This window comes from Papilio polytes, unplaced genomic scaffold, assembly GCF_000836215.1.
Source record: "Papilio polytes unplaced genomic scaffold, Ppol_1.0 DF823621.1, whole genome shotgun sequence".
Lineage (NCBI taxonomy): Eukaryota > Metazoa > Arthropoda > Insecta > Lepidoptera > Papilionidae > Papilio > Papilio polytes.
In genome coordinates this window covers 925,035-952,503 of record NW_013525583.1, presented here as the reverse complement: position 1 = coordinate 952,503, position 27,469 = coordinate 925,035, and the positions used below count along the sequence as shown (strand labels likewise).

General features: G+C 33.0%; 2 protein-coding genes across 3 annotated transcripts; both read left to right on the top strand.

Annotated features, from left to right (window-relative positions):
• Window positions 1-411: 411 nt before the first annotated feature.
• LOC106104482 (PAB-dependent poly(A)-specific ribonuclease subunit PAN3) lies at window positions 412-15,252 on the top strand. Of its 2 annotated transcripts, XM_013284547.1 has the most exons (20): window positions 412-761; window positions 1,788-1,887; window positions 1,987-2,073; window positions 3,240-3,371; window positions 3,454-3,480; window positions 3,566-3,650; window positions 3,907-4,026; window positions 4,099-4,215; window positions 4,619-4,738; window positions 5,385-5,519; window positions 7,072-7,164; window positions 8,251-8,490; window positions 9,130-9,284; window positions 9,966-10,087; window positions 10,600-10,705; window positions 11,074-11,210; window positions 11,679-11,757; window positions 12,447-12,562; window positions 13,437-13,599; window positions 14,604-15,252. In XM_013284547.1, exons 2-20 carry the CDS (start codon window positions 1,813-1,815, stop codon window positions 14,712-14,714), a joined length of 2,220 nt encoding a protein of 739 aa, XP_013140001.1. In that variant the 5' UTR covers window positions 412-761; window positions 1,788-1,812; the 3' UTR covers window positions 14,715-15,252. The 2 variants fall into 2 exon arrangements, with proteins under 2 accessions (XP_013140001.1, XP_013140002.1); XM_013284548.1 differs by lacking the exon at window positions 3,454-3,480 and having other exon boundaries at window positions 413-761.
• A 1,569-nt stretch (window positions 15,253-16,821) lies between these two features.
• Window positions 16,822-20,738, top strand: LOC106104456 (dnaJ homolog subfamily C member 22). Its single transcript, XM_013284515.1, has 6 exons — window positions 16,822-17,308; window positions 17,666-17,813; window positions 18,450-18,651; window positions 18,733-18,876; window positions 19,464-19,587; window positions 20,277-20,738. The coding sequence occupies exons 1-6, from the start codon at window positions 17,048-17,050 to the stop codon at window positions 20,496-20,498; spliced, it is 1,101 nt and encodes a 366-aa protein (XP_013139969.1). The 5' UTR covers window positions 16,822-17,047; the 3' UTR covers window positions 20,499-20,738.
• Window positions 20,739-27,469: the final 6,731 nt, after the last annotated feature.

Sequence of the window (27,469 nt, the reverse complement as noted above, 5' to 3'; positions counted from 1 at the left end):
TGTTAATAGAGTGAAATTGCGTGTATAGGGCTTTTTATAAAAAATGTTACATGCAAAAATTGCTGTCCTGTGATTGCACACCTGCTACATAACAAAGAAGTGTATGTTTACCCTTATCATTACTTGCAAATCATAGATATTGCTTCGTTCTGATATCCGTATCTGATATTTTAAACCGCATACCTGTAGATGTTGACAATCAATCTATCTTTATTGTAAGTTCAAATCCTCACCACCGAGACGGTCAGCGATAAAATGGTGAAAATATTATAAGCCCAAAATATTAGCACTTATAGCCTGTCTATTTTTAGATGTCATTGTGTGAAATCAATAAAATGGCCTCATGTCTATGCTTCCTGTTAAAACCATAGGCTAAGTGGTTGGTTGACTATGGTTTTACGTACATATACATGCATATTTAACACGCACACAATTCACAGTTGTATTATGTATTTGCTTCGTGTCCTTTATCCAATATCCAATGTTTTTTATTTAGGAAAAAAAGTGCATATTTAATTCATGTTATGAATTGATTGTGAACAAATGAGTTGTTAACATTCTAAAAATACCCGTTTAAAAACAAATCCTGTATAAGTACAGTAATTTACGAAGGCTTGACAGAACGTCAAGAACTACAGTAGGCAGAAAAGAAAGCACTTTGTAAAAATGTCTGGACCTTTTGTTTTCAATGGTAATATATAAATTTGATAGAAAAAGGAGAACCGAAGAAAAAATGAAACACTAGAAGTGTAAATTATCAGGTAAGACTGTTTATTTTCATGTATTCTACTTTCTACGTAACATCGAAATTATACCTACATGTTCAAGGGGTACCTCGAGAAAAAAACGACAGACATTATTGCATGTAAAGTAAAGTACGACGTATTTTTCAGTTGCAGATATTTAAGATTTTACTTTACTAATGGTAAGTTAAAGTATAATATGCTTTACAAACCGTATGTTTGCAAATGCGAAGTTCAAGAGATAATCGATAATTTGAACAACGATGTTGCGCTTACTAATCGTTTTTCACCTTTAAGAAAATTGTATTACAAATGAATTACACACTTTATTCATCATAAATAAGTGAAATATTTGCAGATTTATCAACTTCAGTTAATTTATGTTAAAATTTAGTCTATACCCAACCAGATATACTACGTTTTGTAATGGAAGACGAAATTTCAACAAAATTAAAATAATCGTAATAGAAATTCATAACATAACTGTTGATAAAAGAAAATAGGTTTTCACATGTTAAAATCATGAATTGTTCTTTTTGAATTATCTTAAGTTTACATCAAATCATAAACTTCATGACTTCTTTCACTTGAGATATACACTTAATGCTATTCTTTATCATGTTCTCATTCTTCTCAAATAAGTAGGGGATGGGAAAAGATGTGGAATCAGCAGGGAATGGAATGGATCAGCAAGAGTAAAAATTTTTTTCACTTAACTCGTTCTATTCATGAAATGTAGGCAACTCATCTACAACTGACTATTGCTGACTATAGGCAGCAGTCTACCTATTTAAGCAATGCCAAGTGGCCGCTTGCACACACAACAACTAATACACAAAAAATAGATGATTATCAAAAAATAAAATAAAAGCACAAATGAGTTTCCTTATAAAGAGATAACTGTTATTTCTAAGCATTAACAACAAATTTTTTCTACATTATTTTAAATATTCAAACATATTTCTTTAATTTTAATATAAATGAATGTATGCAGATTTCTCTCGCAAAAATCCTAATAATTAAAATTGTTTTGTCATTGGTCAGCTGAACGAGACTTTAATTAACCAAAATGGACCCCTCAATATACATGCAATTCTCACCACCTAATGGACTACCTCAGGAATCCAAATTGGCCACATATATGGTATGAAATATATTACCTGTTTGTAATAATTAAAAAAAATCTATTTTATAAATTACTTATCACTTCTTAATTGATTTTACAAATACTGTTAACTTTCAGAATCATTCGGCCACCCCTCCTGCGAGACCTTTGAATCAAGCTATGGGTCAACTCAGCTTGGAGTCATCCCCACCTGCTATGAGAAAGGTAAACATATTAAAATGTCACATTTAACTTGCAATTTTTGTATTATATGTCTACTTAGGTAAATGCATAAACAAAATATTGTGTTTACTTTAATTTTTATAGTATTAAGGTGGTGAATGAAAGCAGCTTACAGATTTCGCTTAAGTAGCGATGCACACACATAGACATCTTCAACAAGTTGTTGAGATGCTGTCTACCTTAAACAAAGGTGGGGACGTACAGAAACAGGGTATTTCCCTATTCTTTACGTCCCATCCTCTACCGAGTCGAAATCCCTATCTCATTGTGACTTTGTTAACTAAGTATGGTAGCCATAATATTAGGTGTTTCCTGAACTTCGTCTTGTGTATTATGTGGACTGAAATTAGGACTCCAGCATGCAGACTTGTCCATAGAAACCAGGAGTTCAAATTCACACCTTTCCTGTGGATGTGGTCTTCCACCAGTTGAGCTAGACCATTTCTGCAACATAATTGCACACTCTTTGTCCAAGTAAATTGCAATCATTTTAGACTTATAACAGTAATGTTACATGTTGAGTACTTCAAGTTAAACAAAATAAGAAGTTTTCTATATTTTTTTTATTCGTTTAGCGGTTATCGAGTTTATCTTTAGTCAAGATAGTTAACTACACATAAATCTCTTATGATTTTATGCAGGTTTAACACTTTCCATGCCACTACGATCTTTAGAAATGGAAGTTATCTCACCAGATCTAACGGTGGTTTTGTAAGTGTTAAGGGTTTATTCTACAGATCAGTTTCATTATTGGTATAGTATGACTCTACTGAAGTAAACATAAAGACTAAAGGTTGGAGAGTTGTCTTGGTGCTATGTAAGTGCTAGACAATCTTCTATTTTGTACAGTTTAATGGCATTTATGGTACTTAATCAAAACCAACAATATCTTGATTCAAGGACTCTTATATACTCATACTTCACATCACCATTACATCCTAATGTCTTAAAGTAAATATCTTCTGTAATTCATTCAAAAGATTTTATAGATTGGCATCAATGTGAAATCCTCTTGTATATAGGGTGTTGGCAGAGATTATAATTACCTTTTGGTATGATCTTTGCACCAATAACTATAATACATTGTACATTCACAAAAATTTGGAAATAATGATTTCTTAATTATTAATGTTTTAAATCAATTTCAGGTATTCATAGGTGAATATGTTCCCATGAATTACTTCACTTTACCACCACCACCAACTAATGTATTGCCAGAATCACCAGAAAACTCACCACCTACTACTATGGTGCCTGTGCCCAATATGCAAGTCCATCAGGTAACTGTGAATTACATCCATCAAATTATAATTCAATATTTCCATTGTACTCATAATGATGTTTTATGTTTCAATTTGCCAGATTTATTTAAGCATCTTTGACAAACAGGTAATTTCAAATATGAAAAATAAAAATAAAAGCGCATATAATTTATCTAAATGTGACAAAGACTTACTTATTCTTTTTTTATTAGGAGAATGTTGGCGGCACAACTTACTTCTATCCAACAAATGATGGACTTAATACTTCTGGAGGTCTGAATTCCTCCGCCTCATTGGGTATGTTAATTTCGTTATCGATTAATCATACACATATATTGTGATATGTATATATAGCTTTGGTTTTGGTAAGTATTACATTATACTGGCAACAAATATTGCAATGTTTTTACATATTTTAAAAGACATCTATGGGCATTACTTTGGGGAGAACTTGAGGCTTTTTCAAATACTAACAGCTTCTCATCATTCATTTGCTTATCTGTATATAATCAAATCGAATGGATGTATTCGTCTTTAATGTGTTATTTCTCAGCTAATTCTGAATCATGCCGTGGAGGTAACCCTGGCCCAAGTGCATCCACTTCGTATGCATCGCAAATGTTCTGCACCACTCCAACTCATATGGTGCCAGGCCAGATGCTGCCTAAGCCCGGTAAGTAGTTTATTTATTATTTTATTAACCTATTTCTTGGAAATAATAATTAATTAGTATTGTCAATTTTAGGTACAGAACCAATCATTGGAGCCAGTGGTGGTCCGAGCCCATCTTCGGGTTACTCCTCTCAAATGTTCTGCAGTACTCCAACTCATCTTGGACCTAACTTGATGGTTCCCAAGCCAGGTTAGTAGTAGTTATCTTAAGTTTTTATTTATTAAATTGTGTCTTCTAAATATCTTATATTACCATCTTTTATCTTTTGACTTGTTACAATGCAGTCCAAAGACATTAGTGCAGACTCAGGCTGCAAGTTTACTTTAGAACTTTCGAATAATGGATAAATTTCGACAGTTGGGTATTTCTTAATCTTTGATATTTATATGCCACTAGCTTTCGCCCGTGACGTTTTCTGCATGGAATTCAAATAAATTAAAACAAGTAGCCTATGTGTTCCAGACTATCCTCTACATCCATGCCAAATTTTATCGAGATCCATTTAAGCACTTTAGGCTACAAACTAACAAACATCCATATATCTGAACTGTAGTATTTATAATATTAGTAAGATTGATATTTAATGCTACAGTTGGAGCTGAGGCTTGTCGTGGGGCTAGCGCGGTGCAAAGCGCCTCTACTTCCTATGCCTCGCAATTGTTCTGCAACACCCCTACCCACATGGTACCGGGCCCAATGATTCCCAAGCCTGGTAAGTATTTACATCAGTCATCATCATCATAATCACCAGCTCACTACATGTCCCCACCGAGGGGCTCGGAGCCTACCCTAATAAGGGGTGACTAGGCCATAGTCAACCACGCTAGCCCACTGCGGGTTGGTTGACTTCACACATATCTTTGAATTTCTTCTCCAATATGTGCAGGTTGCATCACGATGTTTTTCTTTACCGTAAGAACGTCGGGTAAATTATGTACATATAAAAATTCGAAAAATCGAAAATTCGAACCCAAGACCTGTTGATTACAAGTCAAGTGCTTAAACCACTGAGCCACCGACGCAAAATCATTTACATCAGTCTGCTTATCAAATTTAGAATGTAAAATTGGGTGTAACAGTTCATTTCACTCATCAACTGTGTTGTACAACAAATAAATGTGCATCAAAATGTGATCAAAACCGTAATAGCAATCGAAAAAAAATCGAACATAAAACGCGTCAACGCGAACACATGATAAATTCGCTTGAGTTATTTATTTATACACTATTTCATATATTTATTTAGTAATTTTGTTATCTAAATTTTATTTTCATGGATATTATAAATATGTATAGAAATAGAATTTTCAGACAACTCCAATCGTCAATGCATATATAAATGTTTCATCACTTCCCAGGTGGTGCAGAACAGATGATGGGTCCAGGAGTTGGCCCGAACCAATCCTCGGGCTTCCCATCCCAAATGTACTGCAACACTCCGCCCCACATGGTTCCAGGTCCTATTGTCCCGGGTCCTATTGGCTCCAAATCTGGTATGTATTTTTTTTAATTTTAACAGAACAGAAGAAAATTAAATGATTTGAAATGCTATGCGGTTATAAAAATGTTAGAGGATATTTTATAATAACAAGGCAAATATGATTATTAAAGCTTTTTTAGCTATTTGATTTTGCTAACATTTGCTTTATAAGTTATATTGTTTCTGTTTTTTTTTATAAAACAAGGTGGCAAACGAGCAGGTGGCTACCTGAATTCACTGAAATAGAAAGCGACCGCTGCCCATTAACATCCGCAATCTCAGATGCGTTGCCTACCCTTCATTGAACAAAGAGGAGACGCACATAAAGAGGACATTTCCCCTTCCTATGCGTCTCTTCCACTGTCAGATCCACTTTTCCTTCCCACTCTTTCCTCTTAAGAAAAAGGTGGAAAGGGAAAGGGACTAAAATTAGTCCTCCGGCACCACACTCATCAGACTGTAGGCGGAATTGCCTCCACTTCACGCCTGTCTTCTGTGTGGTCGTGGTATTGGTGGGGACGAGCCGGCCCTGCACTGCGAACATTTTAAAGCGGGCACTACCACTGTTCAGTGCTATGTTTGCTAAGCTTATGTTTAGTTACTTTGAGTTTTCACTGCAAAGCATCATTTACAATCTACTCTTTAAACTCTGACAAATCGCAGAACATTTTTATTATTTCAGCAGACAATATTTAGCATAACTTTTTTAATCAAATGCAACAGAAATGAGAAATTATAACAAAAACAAACAGTTTTACCTTCATAAGGTTTACAGATTTACTAAAAAGATATGTTTGTATTGTCATTTTGAGCATTAGAACTTTCCAAAGAGTCCAAGAGACAAAATACATTAATAGCCAGTAAATTGTGTACATAATTTCTCATTTCCATTGAATTTGACTATACTTTGAACATTAATGTTTTAAAATATAATGATTAGTTATGAAGTGCTGAGTTTTGTATCTGTTGAAATTTTTGTAACTGTCGCCGGCGAAGAATAAAAAAAATTAAGTAGCATATGTGTTTTTCCATACTGTGCTTTACATCTATGATAAATTTCATCGAGATCCAATCAGCAGTTTAGGAAATACCTTGTAACATATTCAAAAGTACAAGCTTTCGCAGTTATAATATTGGAAAGATTTGCTAAATAAAATTTGCATTGCATAGTCAAATATGTATTTAAAATATGGTATAAAAACCTAAAAAACACTTTTAATACTGCTGCCAGTTGCGATGTAATAAGTGGAATACTTACGTAAAGTAACTTTTTATTCGAAATTTTTATTTTGAACTAGCTGAATGTTGCGAATGTTTTGCAAAGCAAAAGTATAAACAATGTTTTAAATTTAAATTAAACAGAATGGTTTTGTATTATTTTTATATGTTTACATACACAGAATGTTGCATTTTTTCATCAAAATCTGCCCAACTGGTATACATAGAATATATTTGTACATTTTTATATAAACATTACATTTGATGCTATTTAAAGAGGGTTTCTGGACGATCTCTTTTTCATTTTTTTGGGATGTAAATGTTGAAGATGTTTTATTTCTTTTTAGGTCTTGCTGAATCTTTCTACATGCCAGAAACTATCAAAGCCGAGACCTACCAGAGGAACAAAGATATATTCCTGATGCCGTACCAGTACATAGGTAAAAACGTCATTTTTACGATTTGATACGCATTTTGAAATCACGCGTTTAAATATCTATGTTTCTTATATCCAGGGTTTATTTCGGGTCATATGCTAAAGATCATTCAGGTATACTATTTTACAATTTAAATTGTAACCTGAGAGGTTAATATCATCTGCTTAGACATTTAAATGGGTTTGACCGGAGACAGAAAATTGAATACGTTCAACGTTTTAACGGTAAAGTGAAATGCAATGAAATCTACATCTGCGAAGAAATTTAAAGATATGTCTAAGTCAACCTTCAGTGTTTTAACCTATTTGTCTCCTAGGGTTTGAGCTCTTCAGTTGGGATGTATAGGAAACTGATATGTTTCAAACCTATTTTCAATATTTAGTAATATTATAAATGCAAAAGTTTAGATGAATGAATTTTGTTAGGAGTTTGTAGCCTTAACGGCTGAACGGATCTCGATGAAATTTGGTATAGACGTAGAGGGTAGTCTGGAAGAACATATAGGTCACTAAGTTTTGCTTCTTTGAACTCCACGTTAATGGAGTCGCAGGCGAAAGCTAGTAAAGCCCGCTGTGGATGTTCTAAAGCTAAACTAAGCAGTTAAAACGCACAAACACAGGCAAAACATTCTCTAACTTATATCAAACTGTATGTATGTGTAACTTAAATTTCTACTAAAATTAAATACCTCCAATGCTTCAACTAATTTTACACACACACAGTTTAACGGATTTAAGTTAGAACTATCAGTACAGAGAGAAAAGCGTCGGAGGCCCAGTGGTTTAAATACTTGACTTGTAATCTACAGTTCTTGGGTTCGAATCCCGCTGTACCAATGTGATTTTTGAATTTTCATATGTACATAATTTACCCGACGATCTTACGGTGAAGGAAAACATCATGATGCCTGCACCTATCTGCGAGGTAATTCAATGATATGTGTGAAGTTAACCAACCCGCAGTACAACGTGCTTGACTATGGCCTATTCACTAACTTAGGATAGGTTCATAGTTCCTTTGTAGGGACATATAGTGAGCTGGTGATAATTATATCAGTACAAGGTTATTGTAATAAGGATATTGTTCCAGAGTTACCGGAGAATGTTGAGATGTACTCTGACTTGGTACCTCTGGAGGGTGTGAGTCCTCATTCGATGACGTCATCGTACCGCGCCACTCACCGACAGAGCGGCGAGCATTTCGCTCTGCGTCGTCTCCACTCTTACTCCGCGATACCGAACCCGAGACTCGATCTGTGGAAGCAACTTGACCACCCCAATGTGGTTAGACTCCAGGAATGCTTCACTACACTGGCTTTCGGAGATAATTGTAAGTATTTACCGATTTTAGAGAAAGATAAAAAATAATAATAAAAATAATTTTTGTTGCCACAAAACTACATATAAAATCTAATATATAAATGCTTTTTTGAGATACTAGGACAATGGTACTTCATTACCATGGCTTCTAGGAGATAATTGTGATTCTCATATAAAATAATTACTGATAGAAAGTTCTTTATTGTTTTTGAGATGCCGGGACAAATTATTGTTTACTTATTTTTTTTCTCTATGTTCAATGTTTTTTTACTTATGTTCTCTTGGAAATTATCATGCTACTTAATTTGTTAATTTACGAAAACTAACATGTATAGTTTACCTGTTTAATAGAAAATTTATTGTCTGTCTGTCTTCTTTCCAACTTTCCAAAAAGATTTTCTGAAGTTTTATGATATTAAGAGCCCATCCCATAACTAGTTGATAAAGGCTCAGATAGCTTAAAAACAATGTCACTGTCAGATGAGGTAACAAAATCCATCAACCACACATATTTACATCACATATTGTACATGTTAGATTGTTATCGGACAATTTATAATTTTGTGGGACAGGCCTTAAATCAGTTATGTTATAAGTCATTTGACATTTTCCTGTTTTCTATTAGTTATTAAATAGATATGTTTTGCAGCTCTGGTGATGGTGTATGATTATCACCCTGGCTGCGAGACGCTAATGAGCAAGTACATTCGCAACAATGGTGCGGGCAACTCTTCTGATTCCAATGGAACTTTGCATGATCCGTTCTCATCTGATCCGGATGCTCCGCGTCCTTATACTCACCAGGTAAGTTTTTTTTAATAGAAATTTGAAATAAAAAAAACATAATTAACAGCCCCCTATAGCATTAGGCTATTGAGAAATTTTAAAATCTTCAAAAGCATCTAATACTTTAAAATAAACAGCAATCAACATGTGTGAAATATTGTAAATTAAGTATCTATTCTTTATATTACAATATAAAGCCATACAGAAATATGTAAGAGAAAACCTTTGCCCTCATGTCAGGAAAAAGCTATGTATGATCTCTTAAAACGTTAATCTTCAAATGTTAGTGACAAATGCAAAAATCTTCAAATATTACTATTTCTGGTTACAGAATACAATTAAAGTAATTTAGATTTATTAACATAAATGATTTGTATTTTGTATGTATCGAAATAACTCAAAAACTATTGGGCCGATTTCAAAAATATTTCACCATTAAAAGCTATGTTACTAGTGAGTAACAGGCTATGTTATTCACTATTTATTAACTGAACGAAGTCGCCAGCAAGAGCTAATTGTACTTACTTTAGATGGACGGATGTTTGTTAGAGTTTGTAGCCTAAATAGCTTTCGTTTGTAGCCTAAATTTTGATGAAATTTAGTAAAGATGTATGTGATAAGTTTGTTTTTATTTCCACGCGAATGCAATCATGAGGTACATTTCATAAATAAAATGTACATTTAAATTGTATTGTTTAGAAAAACGCTATGCTCCGTGCATTGGCTTGCGGTGCGTTACTCCCGGAGGCGGTTCTGTGGAGTTTCCTCGTGCAGCTGACTGCTGCCTTGCGCGCTATACACACCGCTGGACTGGCTTGCAGGTAAAGTTTTATTATTTATACATAAAATACTGTATTAAAACAATTAGACACTACAATAAGGTAGTGAACCACTATCACTATACTATACTAATGTAATAAAGCGTAAACACTCCTTTGTTATGTAGGATATTAACGCTCACAGCATATTTTTTTTAAAATTCCATTTTTAACACAGAGACCTACATTTACAACACGCTATTTAATTTAGGTGGTGAATAAAATGGAAAAAAAGCCTTGTAGGACAGGGACTAAAACTAAGCCAATAGTAAAGACCCTCGTTGTCATTTGTGCACTTAAATATATAACAATAAAATAAAATATTTTATAGAGATTGTAAATAATGTGTTTATGAACTAAGTAATATTGTGATACATATGACCACATTGATTTCTATTATATCAATCAGTGGGGCTCAGAGCGCTATCACATATTTAACTAAACAGTGCCTAACTAATTTTTACAGTGTTTATGTTTTCATTGTTATTTATTTTTGTAATTAATGTTGTGTACAGGACGCTGGATCCAACTAAGGTGGTGATGAGCGGATGTAGAGTACGCATATCCTGGTGCGGAACTGCTGATGTAATGGAGTATTCCAACGCCATAGATATCGTCCAGGTATAACAAGATTCAAACTTTACAACTGCTCGGGATTAGCTGAGCATGTACAGTTAGGGAAACTGACAGTGTTCCACCTTAAAAGTAATCCTTTGAACATATTGAAATAAGAACCAATATAAGCCTAAAATGTATATCAAAAATTTGTGCTACAGGGCTAGTTTCTTTTACTATCCTTTCATTTACAATCACTGCTATCTAATTAGTTGTTTTTAAGAAGTGGTGAAGTTTATTTAATTTTAACGAGCAAGTCAAATAGTGGAATACTGGGAATTTGCGAGACTGTATTATTCGGAGCCACTATTAAGTGTGAATACTACTATACTTGTTTTTAAATGTTTTTTAATACTTGTGTTTATATTTTTTAGGCCCAGCAAGAGGATTTGATTGCTTTAGGCCGACTGGCCCTTGCTCTTGCTTGCCGCTCCATGCATTGCGATAATCTCGCAGCCTCCATGGATCTGATCTCCAGGACTTATTCTGCTGATCTGCAGAATCTGATAATGTACGTAAATTTTATTACTAGCTGTTGAAATAAAAATATTGTAGTTTATGTTTCCTTCCAGACTATTCAAATTTCATCGAAATCAATAATAATTCTAGAGTTAAGTGGGATGTCTAAATTTTTAAAGAACATTCTTTACTAGTAATAAGTAAGATAACTTAATTAATTTAATATGGTAACCTGTTCCTGGGTATCCATTTAATTCATCCAAATTATTGTAAATTTTATAATATACTATTATATTTCGATAAAGGACAAAATTGCCATATTTAAGGCTTGTGTCATCAAATTGTAAATTATCTAATAACAATCCGATGTTTAAAATATATGATGAAAATTGATTTTGGTACTTTATCTGATAGTGATGTCACAAGCTATCCGATGTTCTATCAGCCAGTGGTGGGACAGGCATTTATTCTCGTAATTTATAACACCATATTTATTTACCTAATGTAGTTTTATTTGTAGTTTCTTGCTGACGAAGTCTCCCGGCCGTCGCACCGTTACTGATCTCATGCCGATGATTGGCGCTAGGTTTTATACTCAGGTAAATTATTTTCTCTTATATTTACACATTGTATAAAATTTAATAATTATTAGAAATCCAGAAATCTATACTAGTATGATAAAGAAGAAAAAATTATATTTTTGTATGTAACTTAAAAACTACTGAGGCGATTTTAAATATTGTTTCACCGTTAGAAAGGTAAAGGCCATAATGTTTATTGTTTATAAATTTCACGCGGAGGAAGTCTCGAGCAACAGCTAGTCTTACATGTTAACTAACTTGTTTGGAAATAATACTCTATATAATAACCTGGCCATCAATTATGATAGCTCACTAACGCCACTCTGTTCATATCAAAAAGTGTGAATTTCTTTATTGTAATGTATCTTTTGCGTTATTATTTAAATTTATATCCAAGTCCATTTTACATATTTTGTGGCAGAAATAATAGCGAATCTAATTGACTCATTTATTCTTACTTAAGTACCCAAGAAGATAATTAATTCTGCGGACATAATGGAAACTAAATTATGATAGCTCACTAGCGCCCTCCTTTTATTTCTCTATTACTATAGGATTTACATAATTTCTAACAGAACTAACCGATAGTGGAGCCTTCAACCGGGCAGATACCTTTGTTTTATTATAATTGGTATACTTAGGGAGGAATTTATTTAATTTTATAGGTTTTTGTATGCAAGATTATTAATTATTTATGTTTAATTTAGGTGGAGGCTTTGGAACGTCGTGCTGATGTTTTCGAGGAGCAGTTGGCTAATGAGATGGACAATGGTCGTCTCTTGAGAATCCTGATCAAGCTTGGCGTTGTTAATGAACGTCCTGAGTAAGAATTTTTACCTTTTATAATTTTTTTCACGATTTTTACGATGTTAGTGACTTATATTGAAACATTTTGAAGTCTTTTGGCGAAGATAATGAAAGAAAAGTGAATATTTAGTACATTGCATTAAAACCCAAAGTTATATGAAGGCACTATCTCCAGATTTTCGTTTATTTTATTTTAATGTATCATCCGATATATTCAAATTTGTAAAATTAACTAGCTTTTAACGGCGACTACATCTGCTAACTGCTAAAACTTAGTAGTTCGTGTCCTTCCAGACTATACTACATCTATGCCAAATTTCATCGAGATATATTCAGCAATTTAGGCAATAAACTAACAAACATCCATCCATCTAAACTTACACAGTAAGATGTGAAAGTTTGAATGGATGGATGTTAGAGTTTGTAGCCTCAACAGCTGACCGTATCTGAATGAAATTTAGGATAGATATAGAGCATCTAGAAGTACACAGACTATATGTTGTGCAAAGTCCTGGGTGATAGCTAGTTTATAATATTTTTTATAATATTAATGAAACTATTGATATATTAAATAAAATAACATTTAATTTTGTCAACACTAAACACAATTAGGAATTAGAAAAAACAATAAAATAATTAAATAAGAAATAATAAACACGTAAATAAAGAAGGAACGAAATATTTAAATAGTGTATTGCAATGCTGATCGGATTGGGTCCTCGCTCAGCTAAATGCTGGATGCTTCTGATCAAAGTACCCAGCGCTGATCTTCCGAAAGAACCCTTGGGATCAGTAGTATCGGTGGATAAGCAGAAATTATCATTTTACATATTTTATACTATTCTATTTAATTAAATTCTATGTTTTAATAATCATTTGGTGTTGTTTAGATTGAACATGGACCCGGAGTGGTCGGAGACTGGTGGTCGGTACATGCTAAAGTTGTTCCGTGACTACGTGTTCCACTCGGTGACTGAGGACGGCAGGCCCTGGTTCGATCAGGCCCATCTGACGTACTGCCTCAACCATCTCGATAGTGGCAGCAACACTAAGGTAAATATATATTTAATTATTAGCAAAAAATTAAAAACAAAGCTAAGTAGCCTATGTGTTCTTCCAGATTATACTATACATCTATGCCAAATTTCATAGAGATGAGGTCAGCAGCTAGGCTCCAAACTGTAACAAACATCCATCAAAACTAGTACTAGCTTTTGGTCGTCTTCGTGAAATTAAAAAAAATAATCTATACTAATATAATAAAGCGTAAACACACACTACTTCTTGCCGTAGGATGTTAGCGATTACAGCATATTTTTGAATAATACTATCTCTAATAAAAAGCCTATATAACTAGCTTTATGCCCGCGAATCCCTCCACGTGGTTTATTTTTTCAGATTACGTTATACAAAATAATCCTAAAATCAGCGCAGAAACGACTTTGTTCCTCCTACTTACGCTGTTCTGGCTACTTTTTGCCACTATTGTTTGTTTTCTTTAGAATAAGTCCTTTTATGTCATTTCTTTTTTATGGCAATAAATACATGTTCATTCATTGATCTATGCCAAATTTTGACCAGAATCGTTTATCCGTTTACAAACTAACAAATATCAATTAAACTTTTGCATATTTTTTTATAACAATAAGTGGCAAACGAACAAGCGGCCACCTGAATCCGCCAAAATGGCGAAGCGACCGCTGCTCATAGATATCTGCAATTTCAGATGCGTTGCCTACTCTTATTCGACAGAGGAGGAGACGCACATAAAGAGGATGTTTGCCCTTCCTATGCGTCTTCCTATCTCCTCCTCCGTCAAATCCACTTCCCCCTCCCATCCTCTCCTTAAAAGAAGACGGTGGTAAAGAGAAAGGAACTTAAATTAGGCCTCCGGCATCACACTCATCAGACGAAACATTGATATGCTTCCATTTGACGCCTGTCTTCTGTGTGGTAGTGGTATTACTGGGGGCGTGCAGGCCCTGCAGTGCTAACATGTTAAAGCGGGCACTACCCCTGTGAAAATTTATAATATTAATATAATGTATATATTATAGGTGGTGCTGATGTCTCGGGATGAGCAGAGCGTGTTCGTGGTATCGTACGCCGAGTTGAAGCACTGCCTCGAGCAAGCCGTCGAGGATGTTCTGCAATCGTCCTTCATCTAAACACCGGCCTCATTCTCATCAGATATTAATAAATACATGTGTATTGTATTTTAATAGGTCGCTTACGGCCTACTTTTCGTGGTAGTCGAATAGGCTATCAAATCCGTATTGGATAAACGCAGCACTGAGATATACGATCTCATTTTTATGAAGCGGCATCCCTAAGCGAATCCGCTTTATTTGACATCAAATTAGAATTAGTTGGATATTTATTAAATGTGAGTGGTATCGGATACATGTTTTTAATCAAACGGCCACTTAAAGCTTCAAGTATCCAATTAGTTTTGTATAGCGCCGATACAGAACAGCCGCCTGAACAAAACGCCACAAACATTCCAGAATCACAGATGTGATTTCAAAATTTTCGGCAAAAATCAGCTCAAGAAATACCTAAATATATGACGATTTGTCTATTTGTGTGTTGGTATTTTTTGAGCTGAGTTTTGTCTTCGACGGACCTCAGTCAGGTTCACATACGATGGCTCCTGTGTAAACTAAAGTATGTTTGAAACGCAAATTTTACAGCACAAAAACGATTGATTGATTATACATGCTTATCCAAGACCAGTTCTTTCTTATGTTATTTTCAAAATAGCATAGAAATGTTTTATCAAGTAAAAAAAACAAAATGTTTAAATCGCAAAATTTTACTTATAATACTTTACGTAGGAGCCATCTTATGTACTTGGATACACTGTAGTGTTACGTAGATCTGAATTTGTAAGCAATTTATCGGCTGCTTCAAGCCTACAGAACTAGATGTATAACTCGGCACTAATATATTATAGAATAAGTAAATATACCGTTTAAACTTTGCTGGGATGGGATACTTTCTATTTGCATGTGCTACGTCATTTTTCTTCTGCTAAAGTAATATTTCCGAAATGATCTTAAAATATCAGATTAATTAATAAGAGATAATCTGCTATAAAATTTGAAGCAGTTACTGTTAATACAGTCCAATAAAATTTATTAATCTCGTAGCAAGTCAATGTTTTAAATCACTAGTATTAACGTTTTAAAATAATCAATATTCTTTTAAGTATGTGTCTACTTAAAACATGATATATATCAAATAGAATACATTTCCTTTTAATCGATATATGCTGATTATTCGTTTATCTCACGAGCACATTTTTCTATAGGAAAAATAGTGTGTGAAGATATTGATTTGCACATTATCTTTGTGCATTTGCATTACAGCTCAGACAACAGTCGAGTTACTGATGCAAAATTTGTCTAGTTAATTCAGCACCGTGGATTACTAGAAGTATTTAATAAGATATATGGAAAATAAAAAGTTTTGATCTATAAATGTCTTACAATCGTCACGATTATATGGTTTAATATAAAACAGTAGTGGAATAAGTGAATAGGTATATAACATATTTTTAACATTGATTTGAACCGGTTAGAAAGTTTTTTTGATTATAAAAACGGCAACCTTTTGTTTACTTTTCGTTGATTAAAGTAGCCATTGCAAATTCCGATCTACGTAGAGGTTGCAACTACGTTACATCACAAAATTAAATTGATTTTAAAATATTTTGAGATAATTTTAAGTATATATTTTTTTTTAAGAAATAAAGAATAAATAAGTATTGGCGTTTTATTTTCTTAAATTACCCATTTAATTATGTTACCATGATTATCAACTATTGAAGATCAAGAGAGTATCATGAAAAACTATAATCGGCGGTGTTACGAATACTTTCTCGTTTTTTGTGCCAGCCTCCGAATAAAATATTACCATTTTATTTTAAAACGACTACGAAGGAATGCAGCTTTGTTTAACATAACGCGAGGCAATTAGTTTTTGTTTTAATCTTATAGTAATGGAAATGGTAAAAAAAATACCATACAAAACCACTATAAAGCATCGATTCTTATCCATCAGTTATTTTAACTCGAATTAAACAAATACCGGTTTTTTTTAATACTTACCGGTTATATGGAAACACTAGAATCGTTACTTCAAATGTGACGTGACGTTTTACGATTTGAAATATTTGTGTTTGTGTGTCAAGTTGTTTTAACTGTTAAATTTTTAAAGTATTTTTCTAAATTTTAATGACTCGCAGGCATTTTCTTATAAATTAAAGAATTTAAAGAATATTTAGTGGTAAAATTTTATATCCAAGTTTCTAAAGAATCAGAAAATACTATATGAGTCGTTTTAACATTTTACGTGTCACATTACTAAAACTTTGATTTGTCATCTATTTTATGAACGTGGAGTGTTTTATATTTATAATTTCACTGAAGAATTGAATTAAGTGCCTTCGGAAGTTGCCTTAAAACCTTTAACATATTGAGCACAAATATCACCGAGAATGGGGTTAGGAGGTTATTCGATGTCGGGAAAGAAATCTTTACTGTGGGCCTATATTCTGTGGCTTTTTGGCGGTATATTCGGCTTACATCACTTTTATCTAAGACGGGATAGACATGCTTTTGTTTGGTGGACAACTCTCGGCGGTTTTGGTATCGGATGGCTGAGCGAGGTATTTCGTCTTCCACGTTATGTCAAAGATGTAAATGAAGATCCTCAACAAATGCAAGAGGTGATAAAGAGGATCCTACACAACAAAAAGGTAAGGAGAATTTTAATAATTTTGGGGTCCATCCAGGTTCCCATTTATTTAACTCAGCAGATTCGCTAGTTTTTGAAGGATACAATATAAAGATCATAGGAAATAGGATTATCAGGTATTTAATACAAGAAATGATTAGGTCTGTCTCTGATTGTTAACATCCTTATAAAGTAGTTATCATATATCTTGGTGGGTCAACAACAGTTTTCTCGATAGAATATTTTTAGATTTGGGAAGAGTGCACTGAGCAGTTTTTAGATGATCTTGAGCCATCAAGATTTTTGAAGACACCTACAATAACATGTGTTGTTAAATTTAAAAAGTTATGTTTCTTTAGCAATAGGAACTTTTTTTCAGCCACCATTCTCAATGAATCGCTTCACTGGAATGTTAATGGTGGGCTACTCATGGGGGCAGATGATGATGTCTGCGGTGCCACCCGATAACTTTTGGGGCATCAATTTAAGATATCTCAACTATCTTATACCCTTGGTGACAGCTCTTGGTAAGATTTCTTCTAATGTTTCAAACTTAAAGGAAATGATTGATGTGTGTTTTGGTTATTAGCTTTTATGACACCAGTTTGAGAAGTAAAATGTTAGCATGGTATGGACATGTTATCTGACAAGAGGATGGGGACATAAACCAGAAAGTGTTAAGAATGGGTTTACTACAAAGGTAGAGAATGACTGTAGAAAGTGTAGATGGATTGTGTGAAAGAGTGTGAAAGAGACAAGTTTAAAAAGGGAGTGGATTCAGATATGATGGCTGATAGAAATGTATATATGCTATATTGTTCTGAAAATAGCAATGATGATGATGGCACCAAATAATAAAAAAAAATCAGCATAAACAGTAACATGTAATCTAATAAAATTTAGATCAGCATATTTTATATTTTTTTTAAATGGTATTTATATTATACTAACTTTCGCCTGCGACTCCATCCGCGTGGAATTAAGAAAAACAAAACTAAGTAGCCTATGTGCTCTTCTAGACTATCCTCTATGTCTATGCCAAATTTTATCAAAATCTGTTCAGCCATTTAGGCTACAAACTCTAACAAACATCTATTGATCCATCTAAACTTTCGCATTTACAATATTTTGTTTGATTTTTAAAACAATTTTTATTTTTATAGGTGTGTGGACTGTGGGTAATATTGGAAGGGAGCAAGGCTCACTCAAGTGGCCATTGTTAGCTGCTTATGCTTCATATCCGATCCGGTTCTACATTTACGATGAAACAGTTTGGTTCACTTTGATGGTTCTAGCAACCGCACTTAGCTTTGATTCCTTCTCTAAAGAGTGGAGAAGAACCCCGAAGAGACGTAATCTTCCAACGTAAGTTCAAAACCGTAAAAGGGCATTTATTACTTAAGTAACCTTTGTTATTGATTTATGGACATGTTATTTTATTTACAGACGTATTGCTATATTGGGATTGTGCGCAGTATTATATTTGTCCATGTGGTGTAGCTACTTGTACTTCTATGGTACAATTACTGACAGTGAGGGTGATGAAGTGCCTATCTATGAGGCTTTGTATCACTTCTTTACGAGTCCATGGTGAGTTTCTTATATATATAGCATTTTACTATTATTTATATAGTAACACAATATCAAGGAATATTTCTAAACTTGGTTGTATAGTAAGCAATTTCACTGAAATTATTTAACCATAACATACAACCATTCTAAAACATTTACACTAGTTAATTAATAATAAAATAATAAGTCTTCAAAATAATATTTGGAACTCTAGTAGCATTTTTAGTTAGTTTTTGCCCACTACTTCTGTATGCTAAAAAGCTTATTAAATGGCCTATATTATCAGACTATGTTTTAATTCTGTGCCAAATTTTAAATCCGTTGAGCTGTTCCAGAGATACCTTGAAACGAACATCCATTCCAACTTTAGCATATGTTATACAGTAGAACCTCGATAGGTTAAAGTCCAAGGGAAACACAATTTTAATTTATCAAGGGTCTATGTTGTAGAGGTTTTGGGCTCTGATGGGAACGGAACATATTATTTTTTTAAGTTATAAAGGTTTTTAAGTTACTGAGGTTGTAGTTGTCGAGGTTCTACTGGTATATGTAATAGCTAATTGTATGTATTTTTTGATTAAAGTCACTACAACTATTTTTTTCAGGTGGTTGGATGTAAAACAATGTCTACTCGATACATACCAATATGCACAACATCACGGATGGTATGAAGTGTGGAAGCAAATCATCGATCTATCTGATCCTCACGGTGAACAGAATGCTTATAAGGTAAGTGTACTGTTATTATTTTTAATTTCAACTCAAGTATACTCAAACCAAGAATATGAAAAATAAATTTCTATATATTTCTAGAATATAGTAAGAGTCTTTATTAAAACCAAGCTATAGTTTTAAAACAATTAGTGCAGGATTAGAATTTTGTTACACTGAGAGTATTTTATGTTGGCACTAATGTAAGATTTGTATGTGAGTGTATTACAGTGGTAGAGCCCGCTTTAACATGTTCGCACTATAGGGCCGGCTCGCCCCCACCAATACCACGACCACACAGAAGACAGGCGTGAAGTGGGAGCAATTCCGCCTACAGTCTGATGAGTGTGGTGCCAGAGGACTAATTTTAGTCCCTTTCCCGACCCACCTTTTTCTATTAAGGAAGGGATAATGTGAAAGTGGATTTGACGGTGGATGAGACGCATAGGAAGGGAAATATCCTCTTTGCGTGCGTCTCCTCCTCCGTCGTATAAGGGTAGGCAACGCATCTCCAATTGCAGATGTCTGGGCAGCGGTCGCTTCGCCATTTTGGCGGATTTAGGTGGCCGCTTGTTCGTTTTCCACCTTTTTGTATATAAAAAAAGTTTCATTGCTCAATTATACTTTAAGTTTACAGTTATTTTGGCTTAACAATTAAAATTATCAATTACGAATGTTACCTATTAATGTTTAAAATTTCTCCATAGGTATTGGGTCTCGGACCAACGGCAACGCAGCAAGAAATCACATCTACTTGGCGGAAATTGTCTCGCGAAAATCATCCAGATAAAGTAAAAGATCCAGTACAAAGACGTGCTGCTCAGGAAAAATTCATGGAAATCCAGCAAGCCTATGAAATACTTTCCAATAGTAAACACAGAAGGAACCGTCGTAATAAGAAAGATAACTCGGAACCTGTTAAAGAATAACTTTGATTGACATTTTTCTAATTAAAATTTAAATCTAATTAACAGACTAACAGCTGAATATTGAAACGAATTTTATTGCTTCTCTATGTAAATGCTTGCAATCTGACAGATGTCGAATTTTAATGTAATCTAGAGTCATTCATTGCATTATCATTTGAGACATCTATAATAAAACTAAAATCAAATAACTCAAAAACTACTTGGTTGGGTTTTTTTCATTTTAGTCTAAACTTACATAAAGCGGAAAGATTTGTATTTTTCTATGTATTAAAATAACTCAAAAACTATTTTGCCAATTTTAAAAAAAAATCACCATTTTAAAGCTATGTTATCAGTGACATGTTTTTTTTATTTAACGTGGGTGAAGTCGCGAGTAACAGCTTGTATTACATATTTTAATGTTTTAATATTCGGTTGTAAGTTTATGGGCACTAAAACAGTGTATTTCCACACTAAGGTGCTTCAATTTAGCAATATTTTTTTATAATATGTTTATAGGTTGTAAGTGAAAAAAACTTTTTATTTTTTCGTCTTGAAGGTGCCGATTTTTTTTTCTTTTTGATAGTGTTTTTCAGATCTGAACATATTTTATATCAATTTTAAAATTATTAAAACATAGGTATAATAGATAAGCGACTGACTGAGATGCATTTATACAATATGTCATAAGATGTTTTTAATTTCCAACTTGGTTCTAAGAATTCAGGCTTATTACTAAAGACTATAAATTTAAGGGTCGGTTTCACTATAAGTAAAGTATTTGATTACTAACAAATAAGATAAATTACATATAAAATTTTCTGTTAAAAATAGTAATCCGTTTAGTAGCTTATTTGAAGATTTCGACTGTATTTTTATAGTATTTTGTAATTATTATGTAATTAAATTATATATGAATCTCAGCTCAATTTTAAAACATATGAGACTGTTCTTGTATTTAATTCCGTCCAAGTGTACTTAACATTCTACATATTTTTTTATTATTATATTAATTATTAAATAGTCATAAATGTCAATTATATCAACATAAATGTATATTGTTGTTTCATGAATATTATTTAATTAAATAAAGCATATTATTAAAAGTTTTTGTTTTATTTCTTAATATGGCATGAAGAATTGAATATTATTCAATTAAGGCAATGCAGCAAAAAGGAGTCAAGGGATATTATATCCCACTAATATTATAAATGCGAAAGTTTAGATGGATGGATATTTGTTAGAGTTTGAGAGCGTCGGTGGCTCAGTGGTTTAAGCACTTGACTTGTAATCTACAGGTCTTGGGTTCGAATCCCGCCATGTACCAATGTGATTTTCGAATTTTCATATGTACATAATTTACCCGACGTTCTTACGGTGAAGGAAAACATCGTGATACAACCTGCACATATCAGCGAAGAAATTCTAAGAAATGTGTGAAGTCAACCAACCCACACTTGGCCAGTGTGGTTGACTATGGCCTAGTCACCCTAACTTTAGGGTAGGCTCCGAGCCCCTCGGTGGGGACGTATAGTGAGCTGGTGATGATGTTTGTTAGAGTTTGTAGCCTAAACGGCTGAACAGATCTCTATGAAATTTCGCATAGACGCAGAGGATAATCTGGAAGAACTTTGTACTTTTTGTTTCTACTCACTTTTGTTTTTTTCATTACTCGCGGACGGAGTTGAGGGCGAAAGTTAGTTTATGTTAATTCAAGATCATAATTGATTATAATATGCAGATTTAGTCGGTTTTGGGAATACCCATATCCCGTTGAACAAATAAAAGTCAGTAGCACAAGTGCGTGTCGAAGGCCTAATTTGAACACTTTCCATTCATACAAGTAAATAGAAAGGGAAGTGCATTTGGCGGGGAAGGAAGGCAAAGTTAGGGGAAATATCCTTTTTTATGCGTCCCCTAGTGTGATTTTTAATGTAAGGTAACGAATCTGCACATTCGGATGTCTATGGGCAGATTTTTTGAGAATAGGCCGTATCCATTATCCATTTTATACAATAATTCAAGATTATGTTACCACTAAAATTCAGATAGGCTATACCGATTTGGGCACAACTTTGAATAAATGAAAGATTACGCAGTTTTGGTAGGGGTCGACTAATTCATCCTCAATTTGGTGGCAAACTAAACATGGGATACGAATATGTAATTGTCAAGACTCAAGACCGTTTTAAATAAAAATCGCTAATCGCTGCTTGTTTATTTGGTCTATTCTCAATAATTATCAAGAATACGATAATACATACAAAAAAGTTTCCTTGCCTGCAACTGTAATCATGGTTACTGTACACGGCGGGTAATCTGATAGATTTGCTCTAAAATTGTGGCTACCTTATCGTATTGATTCGAGCGAGCCGGCATGATTCATGTCCCTTTCCCTCGGAGCGGTGGAGCCTGGCTGCTGGACTAAATAATATTAATTTTTTTTTGTTCTATAATGAAATTTAAGTATTTTGAAATATATTCGTACTGCTTAGTTACATTAGAAATGATAGTAATGACACTTTATAATCGAGATTAAGGAAAATTTATCAAGATCTTAGCTTAAAATTTAAAAAGTAGCTAATATCACCTTGTAAATGAAACATTTACGAAAATAAATAATTTTTAACTCAAAATAAACATTGTCCTATTCAAGTTGTACATGCTTTTAATTGATTATATTAATATCATTTTTGCTGTCTTTCGTGAAAAAACAACAAAACATCTTTTAATTTTGCACACCCTAAATCGGTTCCACATAGAATGGGAGAATGAATTTCTGTTTTATGCCACCGTGACTTCTCTGTCCTTTAATTCGAGATAACCTACAGAAAAATGACTTGCAAACAATTATCATTTATTAATTATAAACAAATAAGCTTCATCGTTCATATTAGAAGATAAAATTAATTATTTTTTTGATTATTCTAAAATTATTCCATAAATCATGGTTACTTTACAAATCGTAAAACATGGACACCTTATCGCATTACCGATTAGAGCAGGCCGGCACGATGTCCTGTCCCTCTCTTTTTGTAGTGGAGCCTTGCTCGAGGATTCGAATAAATATTTATTTTGAATTATTTTTGGTCGTAAAAATTAAAAATTAATAGTCTGCTTACAAATTATTCTTATGATAATAAAGCGTAATTATCCATTCTCTTTCAATGCTGCGATGGAGTCCTAAAGATGTATGATAGATTTGTTTGTAATAATAGCCTGGAATGGGAGTTGTAAAAATGTTTTTTAAATGTAGAAACTAGAAACCTGGAGATTGATGAACAAAACCAATCAAACTGAAAAAACTAAAAGTCAGATGGGGTTCAACGATTTAGCCACATTTATAAATAGATTCAAGATAAAGAAGTGTTGGTAAGGGTCGTCATAACATCAGAAAGTTGAACGGTATTAAAGAGCAACTGTAATCATCCAAGAAGGATGAGAATTTGCAATTGTCTCAAATCGTTTAAAAAAAAATCGCTAATCACTGCTTATTCCACGCTTAGGCCACGACCTATATTTATTTGGTTTATTCTCAATAATTATCAAGAATACGATAATACATACAAAAAAGTTTCCTTGCCCGGAATTGGAATCATGGTTACAGTACACGGCGGGTAATCTGATAGATTTGCTCTAAAATTGTGGCTACCTTATTGTATTGATTCGAGCGAGCCGGCATGATTCATGTCCCTTTCCCTCGGAGCGGTGGAGCCTGGCTGCTGTACTAAATAATATTATTTTTTTTGTTCTATAATGTAATTTAAGTATTTTGAAATATATAAATACTGCTTAGTTACATTAGAAATGATACTAATCACACTTTATAATTGAGATTAACATAAATTTATCGAGATATTAGCTCAAAATTAAAAAAAAAGTAACTAACTTCACCTTCCAAACGAAATATTTACGAAAATAAATAATTTTTAATTGAAAATAAACATTTTACTATTCGAGTTTTACAACTAAATTAATGTTAGTTTTGGTTTTTTTTTTCTAAGAAAAAAACTATAAAATCTTATTATTTTTCACACCCAAAATCGGATTCAAAGAGAATGAAAGAACGATTTTCTATTTTATGCGTCTCATTTCCATGATTATAAAAAATTTAAGAGAAAAAATACTTTTAAACAAATATGATAAACTATAAACAAATAAGCTTTATCATTCGTATAAAAAATTCTATTAATAGGTCATTTATTATTTTTGAATTTTTCCAAGATTCTTCATAAATCATGGCTACTTTACGAATCGTAAAACATGGACACCGTATCGCATTACCGATTAGAGCAGGCCGGCATGATGTTCTGTCCCTATCTTTTTGCGGTGGAGCCTTGCTCGAGGATTCGAATAAATATTTATTTTGTATTAAGTTTGTTCCTGAGAACTAATTTTTTCAATATTTCTTAATATTATTCTCATGATAATGAAGCGTATTTATCCTTTCACTTTAGCGTGAAAATAAAAAAAGAAAAATATTTTTTTGTCCATGCTATATCAGGTTGTAACATACTCGTTCCAAATTTCATCCCCAACCATATCATAACATCCATCCATCCAAATTTTCGCATTATAACTAACTAACTAGTAAGATTTTATTTCCCACTTTCTTTCTCAGTCCGGAGTACAATTATGAAACTCGAGAGCTAGCTCATAGGCAATACCATCAAGGGGTTCGAGTCTACCGTAAATTAGGTGTGCCTAGTCTTTGATCACAAATGCTGGCAGTCTACTAGAATATGTAAACATATTATGAAATGAAAAAAAAAAGAAATCGAAATTAGTATGTACTGGTAATAAAAACCAAAAACCTTTAGGTATCATCTTCGGTGTCTACCTGCTTATACTGTGCCTGTGTATTTTTGCCTCACAGCATAATAAAAAATGTAATATGTTAATTTATTTATGTACAATGATATTATACTATGTTGATGTTTTTGATGTTAGATACCCATACTTTTTGTATGCGTTTTGAGCGTAAACTTATATCATAATAGTAATGAAAACAATCAAGAAATCCGATACAAATTACACTTTGGATGAACAAGGAAAATAACCTGAAGACTTGTTAAAAATAATGATAATTCTAGGACATTTCTCTTTTTCATGGTTAGCGTATGTCTGCAAATATTCTGGAACGGTGTGGCCACTCTACAGTATAATCTGTATTGACTGAGAGATCTCGTAGACATTCTCTATCCCTTTCCTACGAAAGCGGTGGAACCATGTCGATGAATTCAAATAATATTAATTTTGACTAATGAAAATTTTAAAGTAAAGAAATTTGTGATTCGAAGTTGTTTATATATCACTTGAAATATAATATTTCATAGCAAATGTATTAAAACATCCTCATACTTTGGATAAGAACAGGAAGTAGAGTTTTATTTTTTTTTCTAGCTTATTGGAAGAATTTTGTACCAGACATTACTTTTTTATGATTCTACCAACAACTGAGGAAAATATTCAAAACCGAGAGCTGGTAATAAATTCAATATTAAGGCAAAAAGTGCTTTTTTTGACCGACTTCCCAAAAGAAGGAGGTATTCAATTCGACGGTATATTTTTTTATTTTTTTTTATTTTACATGTTGATGACAAAGTACAAAGTTATAATGGTTAGGGTGGACTTTATATAGCTTAAGGATATGTTATCATGGTAATTTGTAACATCTGTTATATGACTATTACACCGTTTTTGTTTGCTTTTCCTTCAACGTTTTGATGGTCTGGCCTCATCTTACTAAAAAGTGACCTAAGTCGTAGTATTTGAAAGAGATATTTGTTTAACAAATGAGTTTTCTTCTCTTTTCCGCGCTGTAGTCAACCTAAATGGCAAAGATATTTAATAATGATATTTTTGTAGAAGAGTAATACTTGATTATAAAAAATACATAATAAATTATATGTTCTGCATTCGGTCAACGATGATGTAGCATAACATAGCACCTCAGGCGGCAGACTAAAAAAAAATTCCGAATCGAACTTGTTAATCATAATAATAATTATGGGACTTTTCTATTTTTCATGGTTAGCGTAAGTCTGCAAATTTTTGCAAACGGTGTGGCTACCCTACAACATAATCTGTATTGATTGAGCGCTCTTGTAGACATTCTCTATCCCTTTCTACCGAAAGCGGTGGAACCATGTCGATGAATTCAAATATTATTATTTTTGACTAATGAAAATTTGAAGGTATGAAAACTGTCATTAGAAGTAGATAACATATTATTTGGGACAGCGGCTGCCAACACATTAGTACCAAATCATTTTTAAATCACGGATAACAGCAGAAAAATGGGTTTAATTTTTCAATAGCTCTGCCGAAATCCCTTGGTCATGGTTTTTATGTGACTACAATCTAAACGACTAAATTAAGAAAACAAACGTCAAATTTTGAACATTAGGATCATTTTTTAAGTTTTTTTTTTCTGAAAATTGTAGAAAACACATAATTGATATTAAAAATGTTAAATGAGAAGAAATTTTAAGCATTTTTAGATAAATTTTAAGAAGCAAGATACGAATCCACGATCGCAAGATCAGTAGATGATTCCCTTAACCTTTAAGTTATTGGGGTGTATCATTTTTTGCAGTCAATGGGAAACCTATTGCTTGTATCAACCTACCACAAATCAACTTCCGTCTTTGACCATAAAGCCTGGTTTCCATCTGCTCTCGTCAGTTATTTTATAGTGTCATTAAAAAAAACAATATTACAATTTTTGCGCCTGGAGTTTAATAATAGCAATTTTTCTAGGTTGTCACTTTTAGGCCTTCGTTGTCCAGAAGTATGTAACTGTATGGATTTATGCTTTGTCCAAGCAAACCTGTCTATCTCATTTTACATATTTAGTATGGTGTTGGTTATATCTAATATGGGTTTGATTTTGGATAAATAGAAACAACACGATTAGTTTTATTTGAATTTCATTTATGTTTGATATAGCTATATTTGAATCACTGTTTATATACAAATGTACGTCAGCC